The sequence below is a fragment of the Hetaerina americana genome, unplaced genomic scaffold (assembly GCF_022747635.1).
Source record: "Hetaerina americana unplaced genomic scaffold, ioHetAmer1.1.p SCAF_4, whole genome shotgun sequence".
NCBI classification, from domain to species: domain Eukaryota; kingdom Metazoa; phylum Arthropoda; class Insecta; order Odonata; family Calopterygidae; genus Hetaerina; species Hetaerina americana.
In genome coordinates this window covers 47,406,008-47,427,696 of record NW_027286985.1, presented here as the reverse complement: position 1 = coordinate 47,427,696, position 21,689 = coordinate 47,406,008, and the positions used below count along the sequence as shown (strand labels likewise).

Here is a 21,689-nt window from a genome sequence, read left to right as displayed (position 1 = left end):
ATACTATGACACCAAGCAAATTAATTCTTACACTATAATACATATATTTATGCCATATTATTGGTACAAAATCTTGGCAATAAATTTACCTTCATGTATTTTTTGAGCATCTAAGGAATGACATTTTTTCCAAAAAAAGTGTTTGCAAAATGATAGGAATATGATAAATTTGTGTTTGTACCAATACTACCTACTACAACAATAAAGCTTTTATGATGCCAAGGAAAATAAATTTTTGAGTCATTTACCTGAAGTAGTATGAAAGAAAAGATTCTCCACAGCATGATGAATACTTTATCTTTTTGAAATCTTGGAAACTTTCTGTAATTTTAAAATGCAAACCTACTAAGTACTAAATTGAATTTTTAAAGGTATTATGACTGACAAGTAAGCAAATACCTTGGAATTACAAATACTGCAATACATTTATTCCTCATGTAGTAACAAGTCTAGGATACTGTAAAGCTCAGGCTGTGATAATAGATCAAATTATGGCTACAGAACATAAGATACTAGAACTGGTGATATCACAATGTACTGGAGCTGAGTCACGATTGCTAATTTAGCTACTGAGAAAAATCACATACTAGGTAGCAATAGCATGCTAAGAAAGCTCTGTGATGAGACACTGACTCTTGAAGATGGTATTATTTCAATGGTAGAAACTACTAATGTTGGGTATTGTTCACTTGTAATTGGTCATGTAAAATGCTTTGAGTGTGCAATACATTTTAAATTAAAATTATTCTCATGAAACTTCTTTTTGATGCACTGTTGTGAGTGATAATGCATTGTATATGAAAGTGTGTTTTCACCACTAGTTGTAATGGCAGCTAGTATATATGTATTAAACATCTGTGATTGAATATGGTGGAAATTTGCTATTATTGGTATAGTTAGTTATCAAGAAAAGAATACACATGTGAAGATCTGTATCTACGAGCATGTAGACGTGTTAAAGATCAGTGGGCTTCTACTTTAATTTTTGAAAAGAGAATTCCTTAAGGAAAGAAACTATGATTCCAAAGTTATTTTGTTTAATTTGTGATGAATGGATATTGGGTGTCCACAGCCTATCAGCAAGGGATTCTAACTTCATTTTAAACACTGATTGTGAATGTCACATACTAAACTGCATTTTATATGGGAACCTTCAGTCTATAAAATAATATCAAATAATTTCAATTGGCTTTCATTCAAATATTATATAATGCTAAAATAAATATTTTCAATTTTTTTGGATTAATACATCTTTCATGTAATTCCAAAACATTATGACCAGATCCTGTTGTTTTACTGTATTTTTCTGCTTAAGATATAATACAGGGCTTGCATATTTCCTGAGGTATGAAATGTTAAATTATAACTTGTGAGAAGGGCTTGGAAAAGGTTTGTAAAAAGTGGCAAGTATTATTTCCAAAATGCAAAGTAAGAGCAAAATCTGGCTGCTCTGCAAACAACCATCGTACCATAGAGATTTATTTGGGGATAAACATTTGTCTTAAGAATTATTTAAAATATTCATTTCCATTTTTGTGCAGGTATTTACAATCAACTTTGAAGAAAAAATAATTCATCATTATTAATTACTTTTTAAATACAAGCATTTAAGTTCCTTTTTGAAATAAGGCAAGGAAAAAGCCAATAGTGTCCATATCACATGGAGCACATCCATCAGTGATTTCTTTGACTGGTGGCCCGAATCGAAGCACTTTGGCTTGATGTTCTGGGGTCAATCCTCTGACTGGCCAACCTTTGCCTCCACAGCCTCCAATTCTTGGTGTCACTTCTTCTAGAGACAAATTAGGAAATGACTGAAGGGCCCAAGCTACCATTTCTTCATTTTCTTCAAGGGTTATGGTACAGGTGCAGTATAGTAGCTGTCCACCCTCTTTTACTAGAGAAACAGCCTGCAAAAATATTAACAAAGCCATATAAATTCCATAACATTTTGACATACAATAGGTTAAATTCCATTACAGTATAACATTGGTGATATTTCTATATGCCCTTCTGAGGAGTGTAGTAACTCCACCCTCATTAACTTCTTCCACCAGGCAAATTTCTCACACAGTATTATTATTGACATACTCAAATAATGACTTAAATGAAAATTCAATCAGGATGGTTCAGCAGACTTCACTAAATATAAAAGCACCACAACAAACAACAACCAAACTATTCAACTCAAAATCTTTCAGATTTTCTAGTTTGTTTTATATCCATCCCACACTTAGTTTTAAGATGCCAGAATGATCTATTGCTGCACAAAAACCTGTTCTAGGAATAATTGGAAAAATTATAAGGTACTTAAATGGCAACAAACTTCATAAAGAATAAGATTATTATTACCTTTTGTAGAACTTATACCATATTATTTGAAAATGAAGACACTTTTTGATAAATCTAGACAGGATGTTATTTGTCAGAACCACTTTTAAAAATTAATGAGTGACTGATGGAAAAAATATGACCCCTAGAATGATTAGATTTTTATGCTCATCAAGATGAGGTTTGAAAATAAATAGGTTTTTCTAGAGGGGTTATAAAGACCATTTTTCAATTTTCATTAGAAATAGGTACATGTCATTAGACATTTATGCCAAATTGTATTATATTTGCCATTTATATAATTTACCACTTCACTTCTGAAAAGACCTTTTTTTCATTTTCACAAATAAACCAATGACAATTTGTTAATTTTTTGTTTCTGATTGCCTCTTAAGAATTTTAAGTATCATGATGAAAATATAAAATCCTGAAGTTGGCCTTTTACCATTTTTTTACTTTAAATTTTACAATGTAGGCCATTATGTGTACATAATATTTTAGCTTTATCTTTTATTAATCAGTTTTTCTTGAGTTTGGCTACTTCTCCTCCATTAAATCTAAAGAATAATCGTAAGAAATGCTTTTGCTATGTTGCTTCTTTAAGTTAAACCCTGAAAGAAGTTTGTGATAAAATATTCAGAGCCAAATTACAATATACATCATATCAAAATGTAATTTAGGTACTGCTAATAAGAATTACAATTATCAGGGTAGATGGCCTCTTAATACTGCAACATTGGATGTCAACTGATGTATTTTCAACATCTATAACTATTAGAGATGATGCCAATCGACTTAAGATGTTTCCTTAATTACAGAGACGTATGGCTCCATGATTATTTGGAGAGGCCCTGCTCTTTCTACTCCACAAAAAACTTTAGAGGTGAAGGGTGCATCCATCATTGCAACCTCATCACTGAATCTTGTAGTAAGCTGTTAGTGATGCCAAAAAAATTTGCCAACAGACCAACATGGAATCTCATCAGCTGTTATCATTATAAAAGTTAGCGTTTTTGCCTTTACTTTATTATGCAGAGAGAGAACATTTTTAATATGTATTTCATAATAATTAATAATTTTAACTTGGAAATAGATTTAAATCTTTTATTTAAAAGAATATAAATCACTTTTTATTTTCCAAATTCTCTAATAGCTAAACACCACTTCAAAACCAAAAATAAATCTATCTGTCCATGTAATATATAATGTTTAAATGCAACAGTGAATGTCAATTTCAATAAGTACAAGTGACTGAGGGAGGTGGCTGGGTTCATTTGTACCATTTGGAATAAGTGGGTAATTTGGCAGAGGGAGGATAGTTACAGAGAAGAGGAAGGATGGAGAGAAACCTGGAACCAGCTTTAGCCAATTCTCCTTAACTGGCCTACAATTTAACATTCCATCCAACAGACAGTGTACTCTACTTGAAGAGTAGTCCAAGTAGGGATTTGGATACCACTGTAAATTCGATCACTGCCAGGATCAGAACCCAATCCATTCAGATGAGAAGCTACCACACCAAAGTGATTTCCGACTACCATAATGAACTTTTGAAAAATACCATCCCTGATAAAGCATTAATTTCAATACCAGCAGTAAATATGTTTCCAGCCATATTTCGCAATCAATTTTGATAAGTTGACTCAATCTCTAAAAAGTACAGAAATCTAAAATCTTAGCAGTTTCCTCTAACAGATCATCCAAATGACACTGCGTATATCCTAAAACTTTATTTTATCTACATTATATGAGGGCTGACCAGAAAGTAACTTTTGTTTCAGTTAAGCACGGCTGTGGGTAGGGCTAGAGCCGCCATCTTGGTGTCTAAACGTCTCTACACCCAGTATGCATCCTGCTGTGGTAGTGTGCAGACTATGGTTCTTCTTCTTTGCTCACTGCAAACTGTTAAAATTTGCACTACAATAGAAAATTCCCCGAGATATGAAGTGCTGACTGATGAGGTTTTTATTCGTAAAAAACCACTAGCCATTTGAAATTCATAGGCAACTTTGAGATGTGTATGGAGACAGAATAATGAGAAAAGGGGGAGTGAGGCAATGGTGCATTCAGTTTAAAAATAGCCACACCAGTGTTCACGACCAGGACCACAGTGGTCGGCCTAGCCTTGTGGCAGATGAACTGATGGTGAAAAGCAACAAAAAAATTCATGAAAATAGCCGATTTATGATTACCAATCTCTTGATCTAGGACGTGGCTTGCCACACAGCGCTTTGACAGTTACGCCAAATTGCATGATGGTGTAAACAAGTGGTTCAAATGTAAGGTGGAAAATTTCTTCAGAGTTTGAATTGAAAAGCTAGTGCATTGCTATGATAAATGCCTCAATTTGAATGGCGACTATCTAGAAAAATAGTTTAAGAATGGGCCTTTCAAATGTATATAATAAAACTTTGTCTTGTCACTAGGTTCATATTTTATTTTAAAACATAAGTCACTTTCTCGACAGCCCTCACTGACAACTTGTGGAATTTTCTATTGCAGTGCACATTATAACAGTTCACAGTGAGCAAAGTAGAAGAACCACAGTCTGTATGCTACCACAGCAGGATGCATACTGAGTGTAGGGATATTTAGACACCAGGGTGGCTCCAGCCCTCCCCACTGCCTCGCTAGACCAAAACATTTGTTACTTTCTTGACAGCCCTTGTATGTAATTCAGAATGTTTTAGATTAGAATCTTAATTTTAAAAATATAAATTAACCTGCAGTTTAGAAAAATTGCTTTGTATCTATTTTGTGTAACAGCCCTTTTTTCCTGGTCTCAAGAACTGAGCCTAGACATTTGCCTAAGACTACACGGTCACTGGTGAAACATCCAATTAAAAACACTGAGTGGTGTTTAATTGTGGCAGTGGGGTAACTCCCTCACCTGCTATTCCAGGGGTTGTGGGTTCAATTCCCTCCTGGGTGAACTTCCCTTCACCTAGGCCTTGGGTATTGGTTATTTGAAATGCCTGCCCTGTAATTTTCATGTTGTGTGGACTTTAAATTAATAAATACATACATGTAATATGAAAATATACTCACAGATTTAAAAAGATTCCTTTGGAGTGCTGGATAAGATTTCAACTGCGATACACTAGTCCAATTTGCCAACTGAGGACGCTGACCAAGGGCACTGCAAGGTGCATCCAGCAGTACTTTATCAAAGGTGTTTGGAGCATATGGAGGAGGGTCTATCAGGGGATTTTTGGGACTCTCAGAGTCATTACTATCGATAACTGCTTTGGTAGAATCAAAGGTAAAAGCCCGGACATTTGTAGCTCCCATTTTTTCGCAGTTCTGTTTTAGTGAGTTTACTTTGGATGACGTTTTGTCCAGAGCCACAATGACACCCTGGAAGACATAAATTTCACGATAAATAGTTACATGATTTTTTTCATGCAACCTTTCACACCAAGCATTTTCCTTGTTCATTTTTAAGGAAAACACTTCTTCATGCTGTCTTGTAATAAATGAAAATAAAAACATTTTTCTCTTGAACAATCAGCATAGCCAGTGTCCTGCATGGTAAACATACTGACTATGAAACATCACCCAAGTTAGAGACAGGACTACTATTCTGCCTCTACTCTTGAGTGCTTATCTTTAAACTTTGTGTTTTTTTTCATTTCAGCAATCCCATCTGACTTTATTCTGGAGTCCTCAACCATTATGAAAAATGTTTCACTCATTTAGCACCACTGAGAGGGATATGAGGCGATTGTGTTATGGATGGGCAAAATGTGTCTGTCAATAGGATAATGGCTGCTGTAAGTATTCATTATTTCATATCATTAAGGAATGGATACATCATTGAGTGATAAGCCTAATCTTGTTTTTTTCAAGCAGCCTTTGGTACGTTTAAAGGGATATGTGACCTTCTGTAGAAATATTTTCATAACCCTTTCAGGTTTAAGAAAAATATCTCTACAGAATCTGAGGTTTCCAGTTTTACGGAACTCAATAACTGCTAGTAAAAATGTGTCTGCATGGCTCACTCCAAGATCTAGATGAGTAACTATTTCAAAATGATGTCTCTTTGAGTGAGTTTCTTTGACAAAATTCCTTAGATAAACTCCAGGCATATCCAGAAAGAAAGAGTACTGTTGAGCTCTTGTGCTGTTGGAATTGTTATTCAAGAGTTCGCAATACTGACTGGTAGTGGGAATAGTCTCTGAACACAATGGGCACCGGCGATCTTCGTTAGTACCGAAACTTGCCTTGTAATGGCCATTTCTGTGAAATATGTCAAAAAGAAATCCTGCCAAGTGTGAGGTGTACACTGTCATAAGGTTCCTTGTTGCGGATGGAAAAATGCCGACTGAAATTTTTGCACTGACCAAAACTGATAATGGCGAAGGCATTATGAACCTAATGAATGTGTTTAAGTGGTTTCATGAGTTTAATGAAGGAAGAATGAATATTCATGCTGAACAAAGGAGAAGAAGACCTTCAATATTGACCGATGGATTGGTGCAAAAAATCAATGAAACTGTTCGTGAAGACCGGCGATTGACAGTGGATGAGATCTCTGCGATGTTTCCATGAATCTCCAGATCTCTCTTACAGGAGAAAATACAGAAACGCTGGGATTCCAAAAATTGTGTGCAAGATGGGTCCCAAAACACCTGACAGAGCAGTGCAAATTGAAGATTCGCTAGTGCTAGCAAGTTCCTTGAGCGATTTGAATTGGAAGGGGTGATGATTTTCTGAGCTCCATTATGACTGGTGATGAAACATGGGTGGCTTATTACACCCCTGACACAAAGAGACAGTCCTAAGAGTGGAGGCGCAACGGTTCCCCATCAGCCAAAAAATTCAGAACCTCAATTTGGGGCATCCCCAAATGGAGGGCCCTCATGGCATCCATGTTTTGAGACTGAAAAAGGATCATTTTGATAAAAATTTTGCCTCACTCAGGGGGAGGCGATTAATGCAGCACAATACTGGGAGACCCTAATAAACCTCAAAAGATGGATTCAAAACCAATGGAGAGGAATATTGACTAAGGGAGTGTGTTTGTTGCATGACAACGCCCACCCACACAACACCAACTCCACTAAGGTGCTTTTGAATTCGTTTGGTGGGAACATTTTTAACAACCCTGCATACTACCCAGACTTGGTGCCTTCAGATTTTGATCTTTTCTGAAGGCTCACATGGGTGGAAAAACATTTTCAAACAATGACAAGGTGAAACAAGAGGTCTGTAAGTGGAGGAAGGATATGAAATGAGAGTTCTATGAGGAGGGGATCAAAAAACTTGTGCCGCGGCTTAAAACCTGCTTAGAACGGGAAGGCAACAACGTGGAAAAATAAATAATACATTCAATATCTTGTAATTTTTTTATATAAAATAGAAAAATTCAGTACTCTTACTTTTGGACATCCCTTGTATAAAAAAGATGAAATAGTTAATCCTGATTAGGAGCATACCCTCTACAGGATGTGTAATAGGTTTGCAGATGGACTGAAAAAGATTTAAAAATATGGCTGAGCATATTCTGAGGGTCATCACAGTTTATAACCAGAGAGTTTTTACCAGTTTTAGAAATTGGTTTTCAGGTCCAAATAGCACATTTCAATGTACAAACTTAATATTTAATACTGAAGAACTAAGAGTTTTCAAGAAAGTAACTGAAATAAGTCAATTCCTTTTAATTCTTAAAATATTTTGAAAGATATGATAAAAGTTAAGCATACCTATTGCCTTGATTACAATATGTTCAATGAGAACATTGTCACACCAACTTTACAATGATAACTTAAAAAAAAAAGATTTTTAAAAGGTAATATTACCAAAATATGAAAAGGTGATAATATATTTCCAAAGAGGCAATATTAAAAAATTATTCATCAAATTTACATTTACCAAGAATGCTTCTTTCATTTATATAAAGAAAGATATTAACTTTTTTTTGAAAATTGAAAATATTTCATTAGTACTTAGAATGTGATTTTACATTAGTAGGAAATACAAATTTTATTTATACAAGAAATCATTTAATTTATTCCATACAGGTGATAACAGAGGGTAATATCATCTTAAGGTTAAATATACAACTTAAAAAAAAGTGTTATAAACCTGAAGATTGGTTTGATTTTTAACAGCACAAATTAATAAAACATCTAGGGTGACGCTGAGGGTATTCAGAGGCATCACCCAGAATCAAACCTGGGCCCTCCAGTCAGTAGCCTAGTGCTCTACCCACTGGACTAACACATGTATGTATGATTACAATGCATTTGCTTTGTTGTTGAAACTTTTCTGAAAATATTAAATTAAATCTTACCTCGTTATCCATTAAAGAAGAAAGGTGGGTGGTTTTATTGCCTGGGGCTGCACATGCATCAAGCACAATCTGACCAGGCTGAGGATTCAGAACCCACCCACAAACAACAGATGGTAAATTCTGGAGAAGCAAAAGAGAAGATAGGCTATTTGCAGATGGATTATTTGCAGGTAAGCGGGCACATCCAGAGGTGGTTGACTTTACCTCAATAGCAACACCCCTGTAAATACAAAACTACATATTAATTATAATCTGCATGAAGTGGGTATTATTACTAGGTAATCTGCCGGTTAAGGTAGGTCTTTGGATGGATACAGCTACCAAGTAAACATTTTGTGACTGCTAACAAAATTCACAATCCAGTATCCTACTCTACATCAGATCCCTCTTCATCTCCGAGTACTTTCTTCCTCCCTTCATCCCGTCCAACATCCCTATCCTGTTCCTTCCCTTTCCTCGTTTGCCCAACATTCTCCGCTCAATTACCGTCTACAACATCCCACTGCCGGTCAATATGCCCCTCATCCATTTTTCCTGCCTCCATAGGATTTCTCCCAACAAACCCCTCTCTTCGCCCACCATACCAAGTACTTCCTCATTTGTTTTCTTCTCTGTCCATTTCACCTTTTCCATTCTTCTCCACACCCACATTTCAAAAGCCTCCAGTCTACATCTATCCTCCTGCTTCAATGACCACGTTTCCGTGCCATACCTAGCTATGCTCCATATCAAAGTTTTTACGAGTCTTTTCTTAACATCCTTACTCAACGTCCCTGTCATCAACTCCCTCATCCTTGTAAAAGCCTCTTTCCCTAGTGCAATTCTTCTCATTATGTCCCGACTACTTTGACCCTTGGGCAACGGCCCAACCGAACTCCCCATTTCCCACTTGCACCTGAGCAGTCTGGGACATGTAAAGGTTGCGGATTAGTCTCCTGTCCCTCCAATCTATTCCTATTTTCTTCAATATACTCATTAGTTTTTCCCAATTCACTCTATCAAACGCTTTTTCGAAATCTACGAAACAGGTAAATACCTCCGGGTTGTATTCTATATTCCTCTCGATTAATAATCTCATTACTGCAATGGCATCATGAGAACAACTTTAGCTGCGTGGGATATCAAGCTTATTGTCCTGTAGTCCTCACAAGATGTAGCCTTTACCTTTTTCGGAATAGGAACTAAAACTGATCTCACAAAGTCTTCCGGCCAGATTCCTTCCTCATAGATAGAAGTGGGTATTTGTACATGAAAATAGCATGCATGGGCATAGTAAGTACGTACATTTTCCTTTGCTGTTATACAATTAAAACAAAGGTGGGAGGGAAATCATTTTTTCAGAGGTAACATGGTACAACACTTGGGTGCTTTCCACGTAGAAAATTAATTGCAAAAATGTTATTACTTAGGGGTCTCTTAATTTAAGTGATCGTAATTCTCTGAATTCTTCGTACAAGGGATAAGGAAGAATTAGGTGCTGAATAAATGACATAAAGTCATCTGAAGTAAAAAACCGTATTTTCACAAATGCTCTGCTTGGTTATCCAATAGTTATAGAAATGTGTAGCATTGCAATGTCATTACCTTAAGCGCTTCTTTGGCCATTGATTATAAAGTTTCGCAATGAGTGAACAGCTAGAATATCCACCCAAAAAACTGTAGACACCTATTTGATTTCTCATGTATTTCTATCAAAATTCCATGAAACAGTGGGATATGCCACGACAATAGCTATTAAAGGAATCATCTGCCTAATATTCATTACAATGCAACAATTTCAGAGTAAAAATTATTCACCTTGACCGGGATTTGAACCTGGATTTTTCGATGTCTGGTCAAGTACTTAGCTAGTTAAACTACCAAGGAATTCTCTGAAGCACTTGGCCGGACATCGAGGAATCAGGGTTCGAATCCCGGGAATTCGTAAGCATCATAAAAAGCTAATGAATAAGCTATGCAGATAAAAATGAAGGATAAGACTTCAAAAAAATAATAGATTTGATAAAAATTCTCACAAGTGTGAAATTCATGACAGTACTGGTATGTTAGGCAAGATTGGAAAAAACAGAGAAGGCAGTACAGAAGTCTACTAGCTCTGAAAAAAAAAGTGCAAAAGAACTTACGGTTTGTCCCATTTTATGGCTTATATACTTCAACGAAACTAGAAAATCAAACAAAAATTCACACAAACAATAATTATTAATGGACCCTATTCCTACTTATTAAATGCCGTATTCAGAGTGTGCTGGATTAATTGAAGTCTCCTGATTCAACTGTGGATCCAATTCTGAAAAATACTGCTGTATTAAACTTATGCTCATTTTTTCACCGATTCTTTCTGAAGGGTTGTTTTCTGTGAATATCCCTATGGCAGCTTTTATGTAAATGATGGATGCCAATTAGATTATTGGTGGTGTGAAACGTTCTTCGAATATTGTAAACATGATCATGATACTACGATAAAAAATAATTATTAGTTTACGTGACAGTCCCATTCTGCATAAATAGATCTCCTCGAGTCATCAAAGCGATTCCTTTGCCAATGAACACTATCTTTCCTTTGTAGTCCTTTTTAAGTCCCTTCCTGCAACCTGCTTGAAGATCAGCTAATATGTTTATTTCGTCACCTTTTTTGACTCCTGGAATAGAAAACAGAGTTATAACTATCCTTGAAATTCGTTATATTCATAAATCAATATTCTCCTACATACCTGCAGGCATTCCCAAAACTCCTGGGGCGTACACATGTGCACCTCGTAGCACGGCTGCGCCACAGGCTGAGTCCACTATAACATTTTTTTCGCTGTTAATAGAATGTTCGGCTGAATGTTTTACAGGGCCCAGTACTATTAGATCTGGTAGTGAAGGGTGAATAAATATATCCGGCAGCGAGATCGAATCCTTACCCGCAGCATCCTATAAAATTTAATGAAAGTATAATAAGAAAAACTCGTAGTTTATATTTTAATTATATTATTAAGGCCTACCTCTAGTATGTTTTGGAGTTGACTTATCGCATCGATCGCAGAAACTATTTTACTATTGACGCGATATGTCGTATATTTTGGCGCCTGGTACAACCAATATAGATATTCCTGCAAAACTTCGTTGCTGATACTGCTCTGAGATATTCCATAAATAAAAACATTTTTTTTCAGCTATATCTGATGAAATGTCCGAATTTGAAAGTAGAACGTGTGTGAACATGTCAAAGATGACGTTAGTGCAAACGTATTACCTTTAGGTATTCTAAAACTTCCTGGAAGTGAAACAAAGGCATTGATGTTGATTCCATGATTTCGCAGAAAAGGTGATAATTTGGTAGAAAATTGATGAAAATAGAGCATTATTGCCACCGACACTTCTAAAGCCTTCTATGGATAAAATACGGGCATTCTATATTTTTTGACACTCAGGGAAATTCGCATATTAGGGCATTAAAAGATAATAAAAAGTAAACATTAACCGTATGGGGGTCTCTAGTCTCAAAGAACCTGTGGGATTTGGAATATATCGACGTCAATTGTTAGCTGCACAACGCGCGCCATTAGGTTTAAAGTAAAATTTTGGGTGATGAGGTTTCATATTATTAAAATTAATGGTAATATAACGCTAAGGTAGGTTTTTGGATGGAATAAAGCTAGCAAATTTTACAGCGACAATTCCATTCCCTCTCTTATAAAGCACGACCCGCCATCCAGCGTAATCATAAGTCCCACTTCTATTCCGAATACTTCATCCCTACATTCCGCCCAACATATAAATGCTAGCCTTTCCTTGTTTACCTAACATTCTACCCTCTATCGCTCTCTTCAATATCCCATCGTCAATCAGAAAAACAGTGTTTTCAAAATAATAATCATTGGTTGTAGCCCACGGCATTTAGATCTCTTTTTCGAAGGTTAATGCGAATCATGCTAATATAAGTTGACTTAAAGAAGACAGAATATGCAGTGGATAACGGGAGACGTATGATCGTGATTATATTTTTCATTGATTGCAAACAATGTAATTTACCCTTCAGTTGACCTTTAAGGTTCGATGGCTGTAAAAGTGAGCAAAAACATCGTAATATTATATTTAAAAGTTATTTGTTTATTATGAGATGAGTTGTTGCGTTTATATAAAATTAAGCGTTACCACCTATTGTTTGCATTGAAATTGTGGTTGAGGAGTCAAGTTTCCTTGTAATTCTTTCGAGGGTTTCAAGTGTTGCTCCCGCCAAGGCGAATTGCAATGGTGAAAAGCGCTCCTCCTGTGATACAAGTGAACTACGTTCTTTGAGAACTTCGAAATAACTTTTCAAATTCGAAGTAGTTCAATTAACTATCGCAAGGTGGCGCTTCCCCGTGAGTTCGCCATCTAGCTCGTTTTTGTCATTACGCCATGTTCCGCTGGGCATTACGAGTTTTAGTTGTGAGTGGGGAAGACGGGTCGCAGTAAACTGCGGTTTTATCATGAGGTTGTGAAATGACAAAGTGTATTGGAAGAGTGAGTTATCATAATGAAGTGATAAGTTGGATAATTGATCGGAAAGTGGATAGTAGCAGCTGACAGGTTGCTTTGATTTGCTGGCTACAGGTGAGTCACCGCAGGTGGATGCTGTCCCGTATTATAGGTGTTAATTTTTGACATGTATTATCTACATCCATTAATGCTAAATATTATGGTAACTGCTACAATATAAATGACGTATTCTCATTGGTAACATTTTCAACAGTCAATTATGGGGAATAATTGCAGAGATTTTTTTATACTTTTCCAAACTTACCGTTACTTTTCTCTTTTACTTTTTGAACGCATTAACTTTTATTTTTTTATTGCATAAAAACTGGCTGCCCGAAAATGTTTCCACCCGTTTTAGGTGGCGCTAAAAGTGGTAAAACTGTTGGAAATGTATTTAAACTTCCTCTACAGTTTATTTTTTATTTTTACTTTACTTGTCGGTGTTTGAACGACTGTACTTCGAAAATTTACGGCATATATTTGTTACTCTCAACCTGTTGCGATCGACACCTATTCCCTTCTTCCGAACATGGATTGAAATATAGCTAAATAGATTATTCGAATAATAGAACATTTTCTTAGTGATTAATTCATGTTATTATGACATGTGATTTCTCAACCTAAAATTGTTAATAGCAGTTTTAAAATCATTTGGGGCCCAGGCCTTTTTTTGCGAGGCAGTTGTTACGGATAAAAAAATTGTATCTTAATCAGGATTTGAACCTGCGAGTTGTCGTCTTCTCTGTTCCAAATTTTGACCATCGGGTTAGAAGCGTGAATATGATTGTTCGTGCATTTGAATGATCGGCGTCACTAAGTTTTGTTTTAGTGAGATTTACCGGAGCGTATTCAACGGAGGCATTTGTATGTATTCACTCCTGTCGTTTCACAAATTTATTGTGTAATAAATGTGGTGGTGCCTGTGCTTCCTACCTAATAATCACATTACGCGGATCACTTCGCTAGTATTGCAACGGCTCCTCCTCGCTGTCCGTGTTCGGTTGTTTTGGACAGGTGGGGATCCTTGCAACGGAATGAAGGCGCTTGATCACGGAAGGGAAAGGACGTGCCAGATTGATATTTCTGTCTTGTACTGGAGTCAGTCATGATCACCACTGAAATTATTTGTATCGTGTCACAATGAAACGTTATCAATGTGCTACATTCGCAACTAAACTTATAGCGTATTTGTAGGAACTCCGGCTAGTAATTTTGTAAGGGGGCAACACATGACTTATCTTTCGCTTCAGGTTCTTCAGTGCAACTAATTATTACAGCCATCCATAGGGAATGCAATAGCATTGAAGTAAATTGGAAATCTGTAGTCCTAAGCCCTAGGGACAACGAGCGCATCTGACAATGAGAATGATGCGGCGAAGTATTTTTGCTAACGGATTTTTTGTATGATGAGCCGTTAAATATCTTAAATAATGTACTTGAATAATACAAATAAAATGATATAGCCAGATAGTTTTTTCAGGAGTATATTAATCATTTAATTGTTAAGGATATGGATATCAGGCGGCCAAGAGCATATTACCATTTTAGAGATGCCGCGGGCAGGAAAACATTTTTCGGCTATCGTGAAAATATTTTTTATTTAGATGAAGTCATTTAATTTCGATTAATTCGAATTCAGGGCAGGATTTTGACATCGAATTTTGAGGTCTGTGTAGATATCCTTTGGGCCATACTTACTAACTATGGTATCCATATGGAAGCGTTAAAAACATTGAGATACTTTTCCTATTTTGGAAGCGTTAAAAATATATCATAGAAAAGATACTTTTTCCATTATCTGTTGACATATTTGTTTCAGAACATGTTCTAAAGCGGGAGATACTTCCTTGGGCGTTTACATGGAAATGGAATGAATTCACGTTCGGGACACCATTATAGGCTATTCTTTTTCCCTTTATTCTATTTTTGTGTGCATCTTTGTGTCTGTCTGAGTTCTGAAGTACCTAACTATATGTACTTAGCAAAAAATGGTTTTTCTAGTCGATATTTAATAGTTTTTTTAATCATTCTGAATGGAATATGGCGACGTTGTAGTCTTGGGGTAGAGCGTTGGACTACTGACCGGAGGGTCGGGTTCGATTCCCGTGTACACCTCCGGTCACCCTCAGATTCACCCAAGCTGTGTGAATATTTGGTTACCGGAACTTTCTGGGAAACTATAGGCGGCATATGGAAAGGATCTGATGTTAACTTTTAATTCGTCCCCTAAAATACTAATTCCCGCCTACCCTGATATTGGTTGAACTCCACCGACATCCACCAAACCGACCTTCGGGTAGATTACTGTGTTTATGGTTTCATATAGAATATACCTGGTCATGCACATGAAAGTAATTGGCCCAGTTGTTACTTAGTTTAGGTACTTGAGCTTACTTAGTTTCTGGAAATAATTCCGGGTTTTAAATAGTTATTTTTTTTAATCTACCATAATTTCCAACCATTTGATTATTTTTTCTTAGTTGCATCAAATATTACAAAAGTAATTTTTAAAAAATCAAAGTGAAATGGGGATGGGACGAGGCTTGTAAATACGAGTAAGTAGAAGGAGCGCCTCTAGCAACGATAGTGTGGACTAGGATGGATTTTTGCATATAATAAAGTTTTGTGCTGCGTGTGTGGCAAATTGGATTGGCATATCCATTTTTTCAATTCCATCAAGAGGCTAGTCATCCATTGGTGCAATGGAAGATTTGTATGCCTACTCAGTTTTACTTTCAAAGAAAATCATACGTAAATTATGAGCATGTTCAGGGAAATCTCTGTGCTCGTCCCGTCGATAGGTTAAATCTTTTTGTTTCTTGGAGGTTTTCAGAGTGAAATGGTCTGGGCTCACCTTGTCCATGGTTAATAAAGTGATGGCCCCTTCTATTCAAGAGTAAATTTATATAATTTTTTAATGAACTAAATTTGGATCGATTTGTATTAGAAACGTTAGCATGAAATGATTTATCTGTGTATATTTCTTCCTAAAATCATCATCTCCGCTGTTAATTTGAAAGCCATCCCAAATTATTGAATCATAACTTCTCATTTTTGCGTTGAATTCGTTTAAAGTGCCTTAGTTAGGAAGGTTATTTGAGAATGAGCGAGTTGGAAATTTGCCGAGTGTAGACAAAATTAGAGGTGCTCTATAATCTCCCCCGCGAATACTGGTCCGCAAAGTAAATTTTTCGGTGAATGCTAAAGCCGCTGTTTTTGCAGGCCGGTTCTCGATCTCCTCTCGACCGCAGCAGATCGGCGTTCCGTAAAGCTAGTCATCATATTCCGCGTTTCCATATATGTTTCATGTCAGCAATACTTGTCGCCTGCGATATGACCTAAGGTCACAAAAAATACCTACATATGCGTGCCGTAGATTTTGGTATGGGAGTAATAGGGATATACCCCCTTAGCCATTTCTACCAGTGAACCCGTTCAATGCCTCGCTCTGCGGAAGCAATGACGACGTAAAAGCTTGTTCTAATTACGTGTTAGTTCTATTTACATTGCAGTATTCGCGCAATGAAAATTTAATATGTAGCCGGGAGAATTTCTTTCCTGTAGAGACACAAAACATGTTTTAATCGAGAGACATCTGTGTGAGACAATCTTTTGTAAGCTTGGTAATGACGAAATGTATATAGTAAATGAGATGTGTTCGTGGATGGGAAAACGCAAGAGTTCCTCCAAACCCTGACGCTCACTGGAGGTAAAGAGAAAGAACCTGGAACATGTTCATGAGTTTTTCCCAGAGACGAGGAGTACGAACTAGACGGGTTAGAAGATAGTATTTTAATACTTTAAGTATTCCATGGTTTCTGGCTCAACTTTGTGTAAGTGCATGTTCATTAAATGAAGAACACAATGTATTTTTCACTGGTCTTTATTTTGGTACTACTAGTTTCAACGCTTAATCGTGTCATCATCAGATCCTTCACGTATCTCATGATGACGCCTAAGCGTTTAAACTAGTAGCACCAAAATAAAGAGCAGTGGAAATATACATTGTATTCTTCATTTAATAAATATTTTAGGTACTTGTGAATTTAATTAATTTTGGCAACACATTTCCATTTTTATTATGTCTATTAGCTAGCTTAATTGTATGTTATGACGCCCCGTTTCCGGCACATTTACTTGTCTAGTAATATTTCAAACTAATTAAATATTTGCTGAGTACGTTTTCTTTGAGTTTGTTTCTTTGTATTCCCAGTTAATTTTATGCACTCTATAGAAGATATTAAATTTGTAGACTTTTAAAAACCTTCTTCCTCAGCTAACTAATTGGGAATGGAATGTCTGCAGCTCGAATCGTCTTTGCTCCTTCCTACATGAATGTGACGAAAAGATAGGGCAAAGTGGGAAAGTAATGTCTTTTATATCTCTCCTTGTATAATGCATTGATGTACTTGTATGGTTTCTTCGAGTGCTAAAATATTTTGTTTCGTGGGGGAGTTGACGAGGTTGATTTTGAATATCTTCTGGTGTCCGTGTTATTTGGATGACAGATGCTCGTTTAAACCTTGCCGAGTTGTTTTTCCTTTTCTCACCGTCTGTTCCGAAAAGTTGGTTAATCCTTTTACACTATTAAATCGCTGCATTGCACGTATGCTCCGCTGGAACTCGTGCTGCTTCCTCTTCCCTACTATTTCCCTCGCTTAGCAGTAAACAAAGCTTAAATGTTCGTTAAACGTGGCGGAGCGCCCAAATTATGACTATGCCCATTTATATAAGGATATTTAGGAATTGAAGGGAGCCTATCTCCTTCATAAGTTCACCTCTTTGTTTTTTCTTCTGTGCTTGTCACGAAACTCGTTCGTCAAAGCAGGGTCTTTGCAAAACTGGAAAAAAGTTTTTTTGAACCTGAAAATTTCCTGGGAAGTTCATTGATATGCATGGAATTTTCACATTTTGGGAGAAAAACCCGGAAAAGTCGTTTCTTTAATTATGTGATTGTGTCAAAATGAAATGACCTCCGTGAAAAATCTTCCTAGAATTGGTTCGATGCCTTTATCTTCACAAATCTATTGGCTACCCTTTTGATATTATATCACTCTTACGAAATTATGTTTCTACATAGCTCATCTGGACTCCGCTGTAGTTATTCACGTAACATTTCCTTCAAACAATCTTCTTCAGCAAGCTATCGCATTTCACATATGCCGATACGTTACAGAAAGTGGTCGTTATCGACAATTTACGAAGGAAATGGTTGGGTAAAGCTGGAGTAGATTGGATAACCATTCGGCGCTAAACAATTGACGGAGACTTTGATCAGTATTTTTAGGATCAGCTGACTGTATATCAGTAAGGTGCTGGAGTTGGATCCTCAGTAGGTGGGGCAACACTAAATTTATTTGATGAGTTTTGGTTTTTAAGCGCCGTAGAGAATTCTTTGTTCTATACTATTAGTCTTAGCTGGGCCATTTCATATTCTTCTACGTAGAAGCATAGCATGATCAAACTAATTTGTGTGCAGAGGTGACATATGTGGGATTGTGCGTGCATGGTTGGTGACCTAACAGCACCCGCCACACACCCTTGCGGCGTCTTGTTTGCGGAGCAATTTGTAGATGAAGATAGCATAATTGTGATGATAGTAATGTCATTCACTCAAATGCTTGGTTAATTCAGTACGCCTGCTGACTCTTGAATGCGACACTCATTTTTTTCCGCATTAGACCGAAGAGTGGAGAGGTGAATCCTTGCAAGTTATTCCACATTATCTCTCCGGAGGAGTAATTTTGTGGGATCGTATGTAAGCGTACGCTAAGTGCTGTAAGGTATGAGATTGCCTACCTGTGTCTTCGGGGGCGGAGACCCTGAGTTGCATGTCCATGTGATGGTTGAATTACCCCTTCTTGCTTTTCAGTTCTGCATGACCTGTATTGTTTTGGTGGAGGCCTGTCGTATAAATGGTTTTGGTTCATTTTCATTCCCTGTTTTCGTGAAGCAATACTTATTTTGTAGGTGAATTAATCCTTGTTTTGAAATAAGTCTTCATCCATCGTACGTACAAATTTGCACGTTATTTGATAGTTTGTTGATGAATGTTTTTCCCTTTTCCCTTCCTCTCTCGTATCCTCTCTTATCACTCACCTTTCCCGCCTGGCGTTTGCACCCCCTGCCGTACACCTTGGTGGATCGCGGGGTATTTATGTCGATGTCGAAGTGATCTCTGAAATGTATGCGTCTATAGGTGTAAAATACAGGTATGTAGTTGAACATGTAGTCATTCACTTGCGCAATCACAGTCAAGGTATTGTGTTTGTATTAATTTCAGAGCTAATTGTTTTTGTTTGAATCTTTTAAGGCAGTCCATAATAATTAAATGGCATGCGTAGTGGTGTTAGTTTAACGGGGGAACTGTTTCAAGCTTTATCTTATGGAACATGATTTCGTATTATTTTGATAACTTCAACAAAATGAATGCTAAAACACTTACCAGCGGTGGGTGTGATGGGAAGGAAAAACTGTTATAACAGGCAAAACTTTGTATCAGAATATGTCGCGATACAATTTACCCCAGACCGGATTGTTGCGATGTTAATTAAAAAAATGAAATGCATTTAGCGAAAATGTTGGAATTCCCTATATATAGTGGCAAATTCAGTACGTAATTTGAAAATGTACTCTTGTTAAAAGTTCATATGCATTTGTAAGAAGAGAAACAATATAACTATTAAAACTAATCGTTTAGCGAACTACTGATTGCTTTTAGCATAATTGAATAGTTAAATCATCAAATTCCTTTTAACGAGTACCGAGTACCCCCTCTTGTTTGCGCCTGTGGCGTCTGCGGTGAACATGGCGATATGATATATTACCCGTATATATATTCCCGACTAGCTGGACAAGAATTCTCTTCAGCATTTTTGTTTATTTATTGATGATTTTGTTATCTAGATGTTTTCTTTGGTTTTTCTTTCATAGACTTTATATCCACTCGCTAATATAGGCCATTAATATGCACGTCGACTCGAATAATTGCGATTCGCGATTGATTCACCTGTGTGTGTACACTCGAAAATCCTGCCGAGGAAATAATCAATTGCGACTCAATAAGATCCCCTTGTCATGAAGAGGTTAGGCGATGAAAGACTTGGCTGGAGTGTTAGGTCAAACCAATCTGTGTTTAATTTTGAATTAAATCTGTGATGATGATGAGCGTCTTTCCATCAGCCAGTTCCCTTTCGCTAGATAAAATTGGGTAGATGCCAGTATTGAAGGCATTGACTTTCGTGAGAGTGTGGTGTTTGTGTGTGAGTGATTCAGAGTATGGAAAGCAAGAGGAAGAGTCGTGAATTTCGCGGATGTGTGGTAATTTTGTTAGAATGTGGTCAATGCATTGAGGGCGGGAGGAAGATTAGTGGGGACGAGAGGTGATAATGGTTGAGAGTTTGAAAGGACAAGAAAGACTAATTGTCCTTTGGAGGGGGAGGGGAGGGGACTGAATTTCGTCTGACTCATCACGTATTCTTTCTGTTATGCATTTTCAAACGTTTCCCTTTGTGACATTTCTGCCTGCTGAAGTCCCCTCGACGTCTTCCCCGCTTTCGCATGCAGCACTTGCGCAACTAGAATGTGCACCCGTGATGTGTTAAGGATCACGCCTCTCACGCGCCTCGTGCATCAGGCGATCGTGCCAAAGCATCCGTCTCCATCTCCTTTTCAGGGTCAATGGAGTATGTCTCTTTCCCTTTCCGGTGGGGAGGGCGATATAGCTCTCCGCTTGTCATCTTGGCTTCATACAAGATTGTGCTGTGTAATTCGTTTGATGATTTCGTCGAATTCATGTGCGTGTTTCTATGGTATCTCATCGTACTCGTATTATCCTATAACCTGGCGCTTATTTTCTATTTTAAATGGAAACTTTATTTTTTATCAATTGGGGGAGTTTAAATATTTTTTTCGTTTATTTCTATCTCTATAACCATGCGTTTTGTATTACAGATGTGTTGGTATGCTCTACACTTGTTCGTATTTTAAATTTACTTTTTTCGAGGCAATAATGCAATAGTGTAATCGTTGATATTGAGAGTGGAAGAAAATTGGGCTCAACGGTGTCATTTATTCAACTTTTGTCCGGAAAAATTGTTTTATTTTTTGTGATTTCATCCGTGATTAATATTTGACTCATTTCCAGGTAATCAGAACAAACAAATGTCCCAGGGTCGAGTGTAATTTAAGTGATTTCATTCTTTTATCAGTAGCGTTGGTATCTAGCAGGTAGAGGCCTGGCCTATTGACCGAAGTGCCCGGGTTCGATTTCGGGTGTCGCCTCTGGGCAACCTCAGCATTATCCAAGATATGTGATCTTTCGGCTACCAGGTCTTACTAAGAAACCCACTGGCGGCTCGGGGAATGTAATTAATTTGCCTACCTAGCCAAATATTTGAATTTCACTCACCCTTGGTTTTATTAGTACATGAGCTCTACTCTGAAAATCAAAGCAAACTTTGCTTTGGTTTATTAAAGTGGTTTTTTATATGTGTATGGGTATGTGTCCTCTGTATCACGAACAGTAAATAGGTAATTGATGACAATACTTAAATTC

General features: G+C 36.9%; 2 protein-coding genes across 2 annotated transcripts in view; one reads left to right on the top strand and one right to left on the bottom strand.

The window, feature by feature from the left end:
* Positions 1–1,506: 1,506 nt before the first annotated feature.
* LOC139691962 (tRNA (cytosine(72)-C(5))-methyltransferase NSUN6) lies at positions 1,507–12,103 on the bottom strand. Its single transcript, XM_071589935.1, has 7 exons — positions 11,865–12,103; positions 11,614–11,748; positions 11,338–11,542; positions 11,109–11,265; positions 8,627–8,846; positions 5,380–5,688; positions 1,507–1,910 (listed from the first exon to the last, which is right to left on the bottom strand). Exons 1-7 carry the CDS (start codon positions 11,919–11,921, stop codon positions 1,608–1,610), a joined length of 1,386 nt encoding a protein of 461 aa, XP_071446036.1. The 5' UTR covers positions 11,922–12,103; the 3' UTR covers positions 1,507–1,607.
* A 945-nt stretch (positions 12,104–13,048) lies between these two features.
* RhoGAP19D (Rho GTPase activating protein at 19D) overlaps positions 13,049–21,689 on the top strand; it is a 636,771-nt gene continuing 628,130 nt past the window's right edge. The window contains exon 1 of the mRNA XM_071589802.1: positions 13,049–13,207. The gene's annotated coding sequence lies outside the window, so the exon portion shown is untranslated. The remainder of the gene's footprint in view (positions 13,208–21,689) is intronic.

What these genes read in the sequence shown, in the direction of transcription:
- LOC139691962 (XM_071589935.1), bottom strand. Translation starts at nt 11,921, where the DNA reads ATGGAATCAACATCAATGCCTTTGTTTCACTTCCAGGAAGTTTTAGAA. An exon ending in AAGTTTTAGAATACCTAAAG is followed by an intron (nt 11,749 to 11,864) that starts GTAATACGTTTG and finishes GGAATATCTCAG; the next exon opens with AGCAGTATCAGCAACGAAGT. An exon ending in CTTCTTTAATGGATAACGAG is followed by an intron (nt 5,689 to 8,626) that starts GTAAGATTTAAT and finishes TATGTCTTCCAG; the next exon opens with GGTGTCATTGTGGCTCTGGA.